The sequence below is a fragment of the Oryctolagus cuniculus genome, chromosome 13, assembly GCF_051225735.1.
Source record: "Oryctolagus cuniculus isolate XC-2025 breed Fujian yellow rabbit chromosome 13, ASM5122573v1, whole genome shotgun sequence".
Classification (NCBI taxonomy): domain Eukaryota; kingdom Metazoa; phylum Chordata; class Mammalia; order Lagomorpha; family Leporidae; genus Oryctolagus; species Oryctolagus cuniculus.
The window spans coordinates 1053884-1067186 of NC_142879.1; the positions used below are offsets into that span (position 1 = coordinate 1053884).

General features: G+C 42.4%; 1 protein-coding gene across 3 annotated transcripts in view; it reads left to right on the top strand.

Annotated features, from left to right (window-relative positions):
* The window catches only part of DHX9 (DExH-box helicase 9), a 52115-nt gene that overhangs the window by 25836 nt on the left and 12976 nt on the right, over positions 1–13303 (top strand). For all 3 annotated transcript variants that reach the window (XM_002723805.6, XM_089311955.1, XM_008252556.4), the window contains 9 exons: positions 18–179; positions 282–359; positions 844–1035; positions 4600–4741; positions 5105–5187; positions 8175–8331; positions 11618–11718; positions 12678–12891; positions 13061–13155. In XM_002723805.6, the coding sequence (XP_002723851.1) occupies positions 18–179; positions 282–359; positions 844–1035; positions 4600–4741; positions 5105–5187; positions 8175–8331; positions 11618–11718; positions 12678–12891; positions 13061–13155 (1224 nt within the window). The remainder of the gene's footprint in view (positions 1–17; positions 180–281; positions 360–843; positions 1036–4599; positions 4742–5104; positions 5188–8174; positions 8332–11617; positions 11719–12677; positions 12892–13060; positions 13156–13303) is intronic.

Consider the following 13303-nt stretch of genomic DNA (forward strand, 5'->3'; position numbering starts at 1 on the left):
TTCTCATTTTTTGATAGCCTGATGACCCTTCTGTGCCAGTGGTTCTCAACATTGGCAAATTGGCTCACTTTGAACCATCTCAGCGACAAAACCAAGTGGGTGTGGTTCCTTGGTCTCCTCCACAGTCAAATTGGAATCCTTGGACTAGCAGCAACATTGACGAGGGGCCCCTGGCCTATGTGAGTGCAGCGTTGTGCTTGAGATATTTCTCCAGTGTAAACATAGGTACTGTTTGAAGTGGAAGCATGTGCTCTCGCTCACTCTTGCCTTCTCTTTCACAGGCCACTCCAGAACAAATAAGCATGGACCTTAAGAATGAGTTAATGTACCAGCTGGAGCAGGATCAGGACTTACAGTCAGTAAGTCTGAAGCGTTCAGACATGTGGTTCCCAGAGATCCTGTACATTGCGGAGAGAGGCAGGAGAGTGGAGCACGATGTGTGCCAAACTGCTAGTCCTGGTTACCTTTGAGGGTAGTTACTGGGAGGGCCTGGGAAAAAACTTCGCTTCTCACCGTAATTTAATAAAGTGGGAATATTTGGGATAGTAATTTAACATTATGTAAACATGATGTAACAAGTTTTAGAGGAAAGGATAATGCATGCGGAATGTTTGTGGGAAACAGGTAAATAAGGGTGAGGCGACAACCATAGGTTCCTTCAGAAATAAAAAGGCAGTTCTAATACAGATAGAAATAAGCACTTTTTTAATGAAGAAAATAAATATTTTGAGTGCTGACCCAGTGGGAAGGAGTTAAGTTTAAACAGGGCAGTTTTTTAAAGGATCACGACAGTTGATGCTTTTGCGTGTGGGTGGAAATTGAAGTATGACTTTTCAAACACAGGTCTTGCAGGAGAGAACGTTGCTGCCTGTGAAGAAGTTTGAAAATGAAATCCTGGATGCAATTAGTCAAAATTCAGTTGTCATTATCCGAGGGGCCACGGGATGTGGCAAAACCACACAGGTTCCCCAGTTCATTCTAGATGACTTTATCCAGAGTGGCCGGGCAGCAGAATGTAACATTGTGGTAACCCAGGTAAGCAGCAAACCAGCCAGGAGGTATAGAAGTCCTAGAGACCAGATCTTCCATGTTTTTTCCTTGACTGATCTCCCTTGGTGGTCACATAAGGCCCTGAGCATGTTAGAACATGAGATCCTTTAAAGTTAGTACGAACATACATAAAATTAGTATCTTGCATTGGTAAGCTACACTGGACCTTGGACTAAAGGGATTCTTTGGACCTCAAGTCAAACTCAAGAATGAGATTTTTTTTTTAATAATTTATTTATTTGAAAGGCGGAGTTAGAGATCTTTCATCTGCTTGCTCACTCAGATGGCTTCAGTGGCTGGGCTGTGGCAAGCCAAAGCTGGAAGTTTCATTCTGGTCCCCCATGTGGGTACAAGGGCCCGAGCACTTGGGGTATCTGTTGCTGCTTTCACAGGCACATTATCGGGGGCTGGATTGGAAGTGGAGCAGCTGGGACTCAAACCGGCACCCATATGGGATGCCAGTGATGCAGGTGGCAGCTTAACTCATGCCACATCAACAGCCTCAAGAATGAGATTCCTCTCCTTAAGTTCACATCCACATCTGCCCTTATCTATCCCACATGAGCTTAATATTGAGCAAAAACCCATTTGAGCAAACGTGCAAAGCAGGTAATGGTTAGTTTTTACCGAATGCTTGCTGTATGCCAGGTTCTGTTGTATGCAGTTGATTTTATGGTAACTCATTTGCAATTAATAGTGACCTGAAGTTGTAAGCACCATTTTTATTTAATATCTCTCTGTGAGTAAGTTAAGCAGAGAAGTTAAATAAATTGCTGAAGGTCAACTCATGACGTAGTGATACTAAAAATGGAAACCAAGCAGTCAGACTTCAGGACTTTTCCTTTTAACAACAGCACGTCGCCTTCCTAGCAGAGCACCGTGCCTGCAGATGTGTCTAGGGAAGAACTGCCAGCCTTTCCAAGCAGTCTCGGCGCAGCTCAGCTTCTGCGGGCCAGATAGCTGGACGCCAGGTCTTGGGTAGTTTCAGGCTTTGACTTAGACCCTCTCACCAGGGAAGTGTGGATGGTAATCTGGACATTGGGTCACGGACCTTCAGGCAATAAACAATGTGCGGGTGCCACATACTAAGCATACGCATGTTTGTGAGCGTTTTTACATCTCTGAACTTGAGATACATTTTACAATCAGTGTCAGTATTTCATGTGAGAGTTGGAGTTTTGGCCTGCAGAAATTACTGAAAGAATGAATGTTGCCTCTTAAAATTGATAAGATTTTAAGATTTTAAAAAATATACAGGTTGAACATCCCTAATCCAAAATCGCTCAGAATCCAAAACTCTTCAGCACTGACACATGAGTAGAAAACTCCACACTTGACCTCAGGTGCTGGGTTATAGTCAAGTGCAGCTGTATTAGAAGTACTGTGTAAAATTACTTTCTGACTATATATGCAAGGTGTATATGAAACACAAATGAGTGTCCTGTTTAGATTGGCTCCCCCATCTGAGATCTCAGTACATACAAGGGTACTTCTGGAGGTTTGTGGATAATGGAATGAAAAGGTATTTGTTGCAAACAAATTTTGAAATCTATGCATAGTTTTGTTTTTTGGTGTTTTGTGTTTTTTGTTTGTTTTTGTTTTTGTTTTTTTGGTGGACAGTGAGAGACAGAGAGAAAGGTCTTCCTTTGCCGTTGATTCACCCTCCAATGGCCGGCGCACCGCGCTGATCTGATGGCAGGAGCTAGGTACTTATCCTGGTCTCCCATGGGGTGCAGGGCCCAAGCACTTGGGCCATCGTCCACTGCACTCCCTGGCCTGGGAGCTGGCCTGGAAGAGGGGCAACCAGGGCAGAATCCGGCGCCCCGACCGGGACTAGAACCCGGTGTGCCGGCGCTGCAAGGCGGAGGATTAGCCTAGTGAGCTGCGGCACGAGCCGCATAGTTTTTTTATAATACACATTTCCATCATAATCTTTGTATACATAGAGATTAATTCTCAATATGGAGTTCCAAAAGGTATGCATATTTTGCCTTGTATGTACTTTGCCATACTTCCCTCAAGAAAAATTGCATTGATTTCCCACAGAATCAACTATGAATGAAAGAAGCATTTCTCTCTTTAGTATTTATTTTAAAATCAGGGCTGTTGTAAAGAATCAAGAAACTGGGGCCAGTGCTGTGACATAGTAGGTTCAGCCTCTGCCCACAGTGCCAGCATTCCAGTCCTAGCTGCTCCTCTTCTGATCCAGCTCCCAGCTGATGGCCTGGGAAAGCAGTGGAAGAAGGTCCAAGTGCTTGGGCCCCTGGAGGAAGTTCCTGACTTCAGCTTGGCCCAACTCTGGCCACTCTGGCCACTTGGGGAGTGAATCAGTAGATGGAAGACCTTTCCCTGTCCTTGTCTGTCTCTTCCTCCTTCCCTCCCTGCCTTTACTTTCTCCCCCTCCCTCTCTGCCTCTCAAATAATCTAGAAACTGATCAGTCAGAAAAGCATACAAAATACAGGAAGGAGGTTACATGAGTGTTTGTTTCTTTGCTGTTTGTTGTTAATGTTCTGTTCATACTCAATGGAATGTAGCAGAAGGCTTCTGATAGTGGTGGTTTTGGTACCACTTAGGTTAATTTGTAACCATCTATGTTCTTTCATAGCTGCTTTGCATTTTCAGCAGTTGTGTTGGGGGTGGGGCAGTATCTACAATACAACTGCTTCTGGAAGAGGCTGCCTGCCACCTGCCCAAATCTCTTACTGGATGGCTGGAAGCAAAGCTAAATGTAGCCCCAAGGGGACAAATCCAGTCCTTGGTCATTGTAGCAAATGAAATGAGTCACGGTCCCCAGTGTCCTGATGGGTAGGGCATTCTTGGAGAATCCAGCAGTAGTAGAAGTGCTAAAAATTGGGAAGGACAGAAGAAGCAAACAAGGGTAATAGTGGACTTGAACATTGCCTTTTGCTTGTACAATAAAGCAACTGTTTGAAAAGGCCCAGGAGATACTGTGATTGTATTTGTACCTTTAGTGAAATGTTTTCTGATACCCTGGCCTGAGTATGTAGCAGAACTCTGCTCGATGGCCAGATACAGAGCTCAGTCCTTCACAACAACACTTTTTTAAAATGTATTTGAGGGGCCAGCACTGTGGTGCAGCGGGTTAAAGCCCCAGCCTAAAGCACCGGCATCCCATCTGGGCGCCATTTCTAGTCCCGGCTGCTGCTCTTCCAATCCAGCTCTCTGCTATGGTCTGGGAAAGCAGTAGAAGATGGCCCAAGTCCTTTGGCCCCTGCACTCACATGGGAGACCTGGAAGAAACTCCTGGCTCCTGGCTTCAGATTGGTTCAGCTCCCAAATCGGGCATACTGGTTGGGACCAGTGGAAACCAGTGACTTTACTTACAACAGGGATAGCAGTATTTTTAATTGTCTTGACACAGAATGGTAATATTTTCTGTACTGAAGGTTTTTTTTTTTTTTAAGTGGATTTCGGAGCTTACTAAAAAAAAATCACTGTTGTTACTATTTCTGTTAAATTGCTGGGCTGGTGATGGGATAGACTTATTACAGTAATCTTAAAATTGAAGCGTGTTCTCCCTTTCTCAGCCCAGGAGGATCAGCGCGGTGTCCGTGGCAGAACGCGTTGCCTATGAGCGAGGGGAGGAGCCTGGGAAGAGCTGTGGCTACAGTGTGCGATTTGAGTCCATTCTTCCCCGCCCTCATGCCAGCATCATGTTTTGTACTGTGGGTCAGTACTGTGTGTTGTGGTTTCATTTGGGGTTTATGTCATGGTAAAGTATAAGAAGACAGTAGCTAAACAGTGTGGCTGGAATGAATGAGCCAGTCGAACAGTTCTGTAAATGGAACCTTTAGTCATTTTTTGTTCATGGAGAATACTGTGTTCTTGGTAGTTGTTGTAGTTCGGAGAAAATGAAATAAGTGAAAAAGAAATGCACGTCAACCTGTACTTTGACCTGTTGAGTAATTTAGTTTCCTGAAATGCTGGAGTTAGTTGACGTAGTTACTTAGAGATGTGCTGCTCTAGTTTTCCTGTATCGTACTTTTCTGTGATTAACATGACATCTCCAGTTGTTGCTGTCTTCTTTTTAAGGTGTGCTCCTAAGGAAATTAGAAGCAGGCATTCGAGGAATCAGTCATGTAATTGTGGATGAAATACACGAGCGAGACATAAATGTGAGTAATGAGTTTACAGTGAGGGACCAGTGAACAGCAGGAACCAGGGGGAGCGCTGGCTCCGTTTTACCTTTCCCCATTGCCTGTCTCATTTGTCTGCAGTGACAACTCGTGGACTTGAGTGGCGGAGGTGTTGAATGCTTTTTTTAAAAAACATGTAACTTTGTTTTCCTGTAGAGTAAGTGTATCTGCAGTGGTCATTGAGAGCTGGGATAATTCAGGCACTGAACTCACAACTCAGGATTGTGAAGAGCTGAGGGATGTTTATGACCGTTTATGGCTTAGGCCTTATTTCATTGTGATTGGCAGCACCTCTGGATGTTTTGCAGCTCTACTCTTCAGATATTAGTGATGATCATGCCAGAACTAGGGTGAAACTGTAATTTATTGCCTACATTTCCCTCATTTGGCTTTTAGCAAAACCTGTGTTAAAGAAACTTACTATTGTATAGTAATAGAGCTGCAACTTTCTACACTAAAGCAAAAACTTGTTCCTGTGTCATCACACACACAGACTCCATGTACCCTGTCTCAAGAGGAAGCACACAAAGGGACTGCTGCCCCAGTGGTCAGCTAGCTGCTGCTTTTGAGAAAACACTTTCACTGCCATATTGTTCATCGTCTTGTTCTGGCAAAAAGTTCATGTTTGTTGTTGAGCTAAGTGAATAACACTGGTTTGTCCTGACTTTTGAATCAGAAATCCAGTCATTCAGTAGGACCAAATATTGCATGTTTTTGTCACTCACAGTCTTTTGAAAGCTTGTTTCTTAATAACTTGACAGGCTTAGTATCTATGATTGCATTTGCTTTTCTTGAAAAGTTCTCAGGTCTCTATTAATGTACTATTCACAGTGAAAAAATGGAAAAAGGCCTTTATAGAAACTTTGTTTCCTTTCAAGTAGCCTTAAATTTTTTACTTTACCTGAAAACCCCAAAGAACTTGTGGACAAATTATTACAAATAATAGGAGATTGTTAAACAAACAGAAGAGTAATATTCCTGAGGATAAATCCAACCAAAAGGCATTCAGAACCTCTACAGGAGAAATTAAAGTTTACTACAAAACTTACTGAAGAGAGATCATGTTCATGGATATGAGGATTTAATACCATATAGATATCAGTTCTCCCCAAGTTTATTCACAGTTTTCAATGCAATTCTAATCAAAATTCTAGCAGTGTTCTCCATAAAACTTAATAAACTTGTTATAAATATGTACTGGGAAGACTTAATGGCCAAAAGTTACCAGTAATTAAGAAAAACTGTTGGAGCACCTTACCTTGCCTATGTCAGAACCTACTTTGAAGCAGGAGTAATGGAGACAGTGTGGTTATAGGTTAATAGTGTGGCTGACGGAATGATGCAGAGTGCAGAACCACAGCACACGTTGAATACTCTAAAGCCTTGATGTTGATCACTGGGAAAGGGACTGGAAACAGCTGGTCATTTGTAGAATAGTAGGAATAGTAGAAATTGGATCCCTACCTCATAACCAAATTAAAGATTTACTCCAGGTAGATTAAGGACTTAAATGTCAGTACAATGTTAGAACTCTATTTTTCCCCCCTTTTTATTTATTTATTTACTTTGAAAGGCAAAGTTAGAGGGAGACAGAGAGACTTTCCACCTGCTGGTTCACTTCCCAAAAGGCCACAACGGTCGGGGCTGGACCAAACCAAAGCCAGAAGCTTCATCTGGTCTCCCCTGTATGTGCAGGGTCCATCTTCTGCTGCTTTCCCAGGCCACATTGGCAGGGATCTGGTTCAGAAGTGGAGAAGCCGGCAAGTTTACCCGTTAAGCCATAACTCTGGCCCTTGATTTTAGAATTCTTCTAAGTAGTGAATTTAACTAACCATCTTTTAGGTAGCACTGTCCAATAGATACAGAATGTGACCCACATAAGTAATTTTAAGTTTTCTAATAGCTCATTTTAAAAGGTGAAATGGGTAATTATTTTTATTATGTTTTATTTAACCTGTTACAGCTGAAAATTTTTCAATCTATAGTCAATTTAAAAAACTTTGGGGTGAGCGTTTAGCACAGCGGCTAAGACGCTACTTGGGACCCACATATCCCATGTTGAAGGGCCTCAGTTCCAGTCTGAGCTCTCCTACTTTGAATGCAGCTTTCTGCTAATAGCAACTTTGGGTAGCAGCAGTGGATGTTTTTTGGATCCCTGCCACCGACACAAGAGACCTGGATTGAGTTCTGGGCTCCTGACTTCAGCTTGGCGCATCCTTAGCTGTTTTAGGCATTTGGGGAATAAACCAGTAGATACAAGGTCTACATCTATCCCAGAAAAATACAAATGAAATTAAAAACAAAAATTTAAAAATGCTTTTAGGTATCTACATTTAAAATCTGTATTCTTTATGCTTAAATCACATCTCAGTTTAGACACGTTTCATGTGTTCAGTAGTAGGTACAGGCAGCTGATGCCTATTCCACTGAGCAGTGTAGTCCTTGACCTTCTGAAAGAATTTATTTAAAAAAAAAAAAAAAGATTGGTGCATCATTCTATATTTACATTAACATCATTTGTCCATTTGAAAGATAATTAAAGAAAACCAGGAGTCAGGAGATTCTATTACATTAGCAAAGTACAGATCAGTAAAGAAAAATCCAGATGACTGCATGAAAAATGAGCAGTAGACAAACATGTCATATAAGAGAGGTGTGTTGGTAACTAGTCTCAGTGGGGATAAAATCCAGAACAGAACATTGGAAATTCTGAGATTTATTGTTCTCATTAATGTTTTCTTTTTCCCTACCCAAAAAACATTAGTTTCTAATCCCCATGGCTATCTAGCCACAACAGTTTTTCATTGTTATTATATCTCATTGTAACCCTTTTTCTTGGGCTTGTACAATCACCTAAGAAAATGAATGTCACTGTTGTTTGATGGCTGTGTAACATCTTGTAGGTAAATCTCATTGTATAAACATTTTAATGTCTCTTTTTTTCATTTGTGCTTGTATTTTAATAGACTGACTTCCTTTTGGTAGTACTGCGTGATGTGGTTCAGGCTTATCCTGAAGTTCGCATTGTTCTCATGTCTGCTACTATTGATACCAGCATGTTCTGTGAATATTTCTTCAATTGCCCAATCATTGAAGTTTATGGGAGGACTTACCCAGTTCAAGGTAAACACTGTGGTGAGGGGTGGAGGGTGGGGGTGAGGGAGTAAACACGTTGCGTGCAGGGTTGTATGTTCCCAGTCTTGGAGATTGGAGTAATAGTTTAAAGGGCAGTTAGGGTATCAGATGCATCAGAGTGTTCTCGGGGAATTTCTTGCCTGTGATGTTAGTAGACATTAGCATAGGCTGAGGAATACAACCAGATCTCATTCACTTCTGAGAATATGGGTATCAAGTGAGTTTCTAGTCCTGTACAGGGGCCAGACATAACCTACACAGTTGTTGCATACATTAATTCCCCTCCTTATCCATGGTTTTACTTTCCACAATTTTAGTTTAGCCTAAAGTCCAAAAATATGAAATGGAGAATTTCAGAAATAAAGAATTCATAAGCCTTAAATTGCATGCTGTTCTGACAAGTGTGATGAAATCTCGCTGACCTGACCAGGATGTGCGTCTTCCCTCTGTCCAGCCTGTCTACTCTGCACCTCTCTCACCCATTAGTCACTTAGTAGCTGTCTTTGTGATTGGTGCACCTGCCATGGTGTCACAGTGCTTATGTTCAGGTACCCTTATTTTACTTTTAAAACAGTCTCATATGCAGAAGAGAGGTCACAAAGTGCTTCTTTAAAAAAAAAGTTCTGCGCTTAACAGAGAAAGAATAGACTTAACGTGCTGAGGTTTGCCAAGGTAAAGAAGTTAGAAGAAATTCATGCTGCTTTTACTGTTGCACCTGAGGCTGCAAAAATTAGGGCCGCTGTGTGTGATAAGCATTGGCGATGGAAAGGGCATTATATCTGTGTGTGCATGTCTGTATAGGGAAAAACATACAAGAAGTTTGACACTGTCCATGGTGTCAGGCATCCACAAGGGGTCTTGAAACGTATTGACCAAGGGGAAACGACTTTTGGTCAAGTATATGCCAGTGTCCTCTGTAAGTTCACTTACAGTACCTCAATGCAATACCCAGCTCTGGCTTCTAGCTTCTTGTTAATATGAACCCTGGGAGGCAGTGGTGATGGTTCAAATAGTTGGGTTGCTGCCAATCATGTGGGAAATCTGGATTGAGTTCTTGGTCCTGGTTTTGGTTCTCTGGCTGCTGTGGGCATCAGGAGAATGAATCAATGCAGGGAGTAGTGTTTCTCTCTCTGTCTCTACACTCAAAGAAATTTTACACAAAGATGCATAGCTAACCTATCATAAAGATGAAAAGGAATAATTAAAAATACATAACTACTATGTATTAAAAATACATAACAGGGAACTACTGTTTGCAGGGTCAGATTAACAGGTGAGCCTTGATGTGAGATTAAGAGAAGTAGTTCAAGGCCTAGGTTTCTGGTCAGTCAGTTTCTGTGGTGTCCTAGGTTTTGTCACTACCAGCACCATTTTCAAGGACAGTCATGTAGTAGCTTCATTTAAAAATGAATAGCAGCATAGTCCAATTGAGGGCAAGAAAATAAAGTGTGAAATGGTGTAGGTATGGAACAATGAGTGGCTATGCCAGGGTGCTGATTTTTGAAATTCAGAAGGAAATAAAGTTCTGAAAAAAGCCAATGAAGGGCACTTTAATGTTATAATGGAAAAATGGGATCATGTTTGCTTTTGTGCAAAAATATTTGCAATTCCATGCCTAGTTTTTTCATAATACTAATTTTCTATGAACTTCTTAAAGAGCCTCATTTTTCACAAGGGTGTGAGTTAACAATTCTAAAATTTGTGTACATGTGTACTGGGATTGAAAAGATAATAACAGATGGTGGGAACCAGGTTTCTTAGTAGAATGAGAATTCAAATAAGTAGAGGGGAGGCTGGAAGAACCAAGAGGGTATTAGATTACAATTGGAAAAAAAAATAATATGACTCATATTTAGCTAAATGTAAGTACAAGTAGGTGAGCATAGAACTAATCAAATGGGTGTGGATTCGATGATTGTTACATACTTTTCCTGAGCTCTGTCTGCTGAGTGGCCATAGCAGTGATGAGACCCCACTAACAAGGGATATGGCTAGCACTTGGATCACACTGTTCTCCAGGTAAAGCAGCTCGACCTCCTAGGAGATACAGCCAGTTCTGGGACCAAGGCAGAGAACAGACAGGATGGCTGTGGAACATCTTGTGCCTTGAAATAAGGAAGTGCTTTTTCAAAACGTCTGCATTAAAGAGGGGCATGGGGTGAGGAGCCAGCCTAAAGAGTGCCCATTGGCCCAAGCCAGAACAGTTTGAGCAGAAGTGACATAGAGCATGGTACTGGGGTAAACCTGTAGTATAAAAAGGGCCATCTGAAGCTATACTGATATGAATAAGTGAGTGAATAAGCAAAGAGTGACTAGTCATATGTAAGAATTCCAAATAATTTGTGTGAATATTCTCTCCTTCCCTCAGACAAGGAGGAATTAATTATTGCCTGGCTGGGCTGTACATAATGACTTGCTTCTGAAGAGCATGGTGGGAATGAAGAGTAACTTTTCAGTGTAAAAAGTTGGCCACCAGTAGCTTAATCAAGTGACAGTTCAGCATCATCAGGGATAAGTCATATTGTCAGTAAGTGCCATGGTGATGAGGAGGATACTCTGTGATTCTTAGGATGTAGGGAAGTATTCAGATGTCAGAGGCATTTCTGGATCCATCAGAGAATTCTAGAGGTGTAGTCGCTTGGTCCATCTTCAGTATTTTACATTGATATCCTTCTTAAGAGAGAAAGGAACTTGTTTTATGTGTGCATTTTTACTGTCATGTATGTCACTGTGTAGAGGTTATGTCTTTCCATGTAGAACTCCCATACCATGGGAGTGTATGGCAGAATGGGCACTCCCATAAGTGTTTACATACTATACACAGGGTAACCACCTGGCTCTGTGCCTCCCTCCTCCACCAAATAATTCTGGAATTTAATCCCCATTGAGAAGCATTCAAATGGTCCAACTTAATCCAGCTGTGGTGCTTACAGGTAAGATCCTGTGTCAGGAGACTAGGGCTGATACGGTCATCGTGGTGGAGCCCCACGATTGAATCCTGGCGGCTCTCTAAGAAGAGCTAACAGTCACACACTTGGGTGCAAGAAGGCCACCCCCAGATGCAGCGCCTTGGCATGGCACATTTCTCGCTAATAATGGAAACAGACTAATAGGAAGTCTGAGGAAACACTGAATGTGAGTGGGATAAGACTGTTGCCACTAGAACTTGTTGGCAGCTGTAAAGAACCAGGGTTAAGGGTATCAAAGTGATGTTCAACTGCGGCGCTGTGAAAACTGATGGAACAAACTTCGTTAACTGGCTTGTTCCTGGCAGAGTATTTTCTGGAAGACTGCATTCAGATGACTCAGTTTGTGCCACCTCCAAAGGACAAAAAGAAGAAGGATAAGGAGGATGATGGTGGTGAAGAGGATGATGTAAGTGGATCTCATGACTAATTTTCATCATTGAGCTGATCAGAAAGATTTTTTTTAAAAAAACTGACAGTAGGGGCCGGCACTGTGGCTCACTTGGCTAATCCTCCGCGTGTGGCGCCGGAATCCCATATGGGCGCCGGGTTCTAGTCCTGGTTGCTCCTCTTCCAGTCCAGCTCTCTGCTGTGGCCCGGGAGAGCAGTGGAGGATGGCCCAAGTGCTTGGGCGCCTGCACCCGCATGGGAGACCAGGAGGAAGCACCTGGCTCCTAACTTCAGATTGCCGTAGTTCCAGCCATGGCAGCCATTTGGGGGGTGAACCAACAGAAGGAAGACCTTTCTCTGTCTCTCTCACTGTCTAACTCTGTCAAAAAAAAAAAAACCTGACAATAATCTGTGTCTTTGGATTAATTGATCTATTTCTGTTCAGAGATTTCCAGGCTTAGTGACAAAGCTCTTTTCTGTCACAACTTAAATCATTTATATCACAAAGATCAACAGAAAAAGAGGAAAGAGTTAATTATAAGGCCATATATTGTTAGAGAAAACTATTTTCTAAAATTTGGCTGTGTGGGCCAAAGCCTGTAGTTGAAAAAATTTTTGTTACACCCAGAAGGCTGAATCCCCGGCTGAACCATGCCCTTTTGAGATTTGGTGGTGGCGGCCAGTGTTGTGGCATAGAAGGCATAGCTGCCTGCAACGTCCGCATCCCATATGGGCACCAGTTCATGTCCCGGCTGCTCCAGGATGATTCAGTTCCCTGCTGATGGTCTGGGGAGAACAGTGAAAGATGGCCCCTGCACCCACCTGGGAGACCCAAATGAGGCTCCTGACTTTGCCTGTCACTCTCTAACTCTGCCTTTCAAATAAATAAAAGATGTTTAAAACACACACACAAATCTAGAGGACTTAATCAGATACGATAATTGAGACCATCCAAAATACATCTTCCTGTCTTTGCAGGCAAACTGCAACCTGATTTGTGGTGATGAGTATGGTCCAGAAACAAGGATGAGCATGGCCCAGTTGAATGAGAAGGAAACCCCCTTCGAGCTCATCGAAGCTCTGCTGAAGTACATTGAGACTCTCAATGTTCCAGGAGCTGTACTGGTGTTTTTGCCCGGCTGGAATTTAATTTATACTATGCAGAAGCATTTGGAGATGAACGCACATTTTGGTATGTGTCTTTGAATTCTCATATGTTTGAGGGTGAAAGTGAATATTTTTGTTTGTGTCTTAGCCAGTACATGAAAACAAAATCAGTGTTTTGTCTGTTTTTGAATAAACGTAAGTACATTGGGTAGCAGTTTGTATTTTCAGCACTTAAACTTTCAGTGTTGTTACAGGGAGCCACAGGTATCAGATACTGCCTCTGCACTCCCAGATCCCGCGAGAGGAGCAGCGCAAAGTGTTTGATCCCGTGCCAGTTGGAGTAACCAAGGTAGATGTTACCCATGCGGTGGTGGGGTTGAGTGGCCCGAGTACAAGCAGGTGTCGCAGAGCACTCCAGAGCAGCTGTAGGCCATCCAGGTCGAGGAGGAAGTTTTCATTATCCAGTCAAGAGAAAAGTTATTTTTTTAAAGATTTCT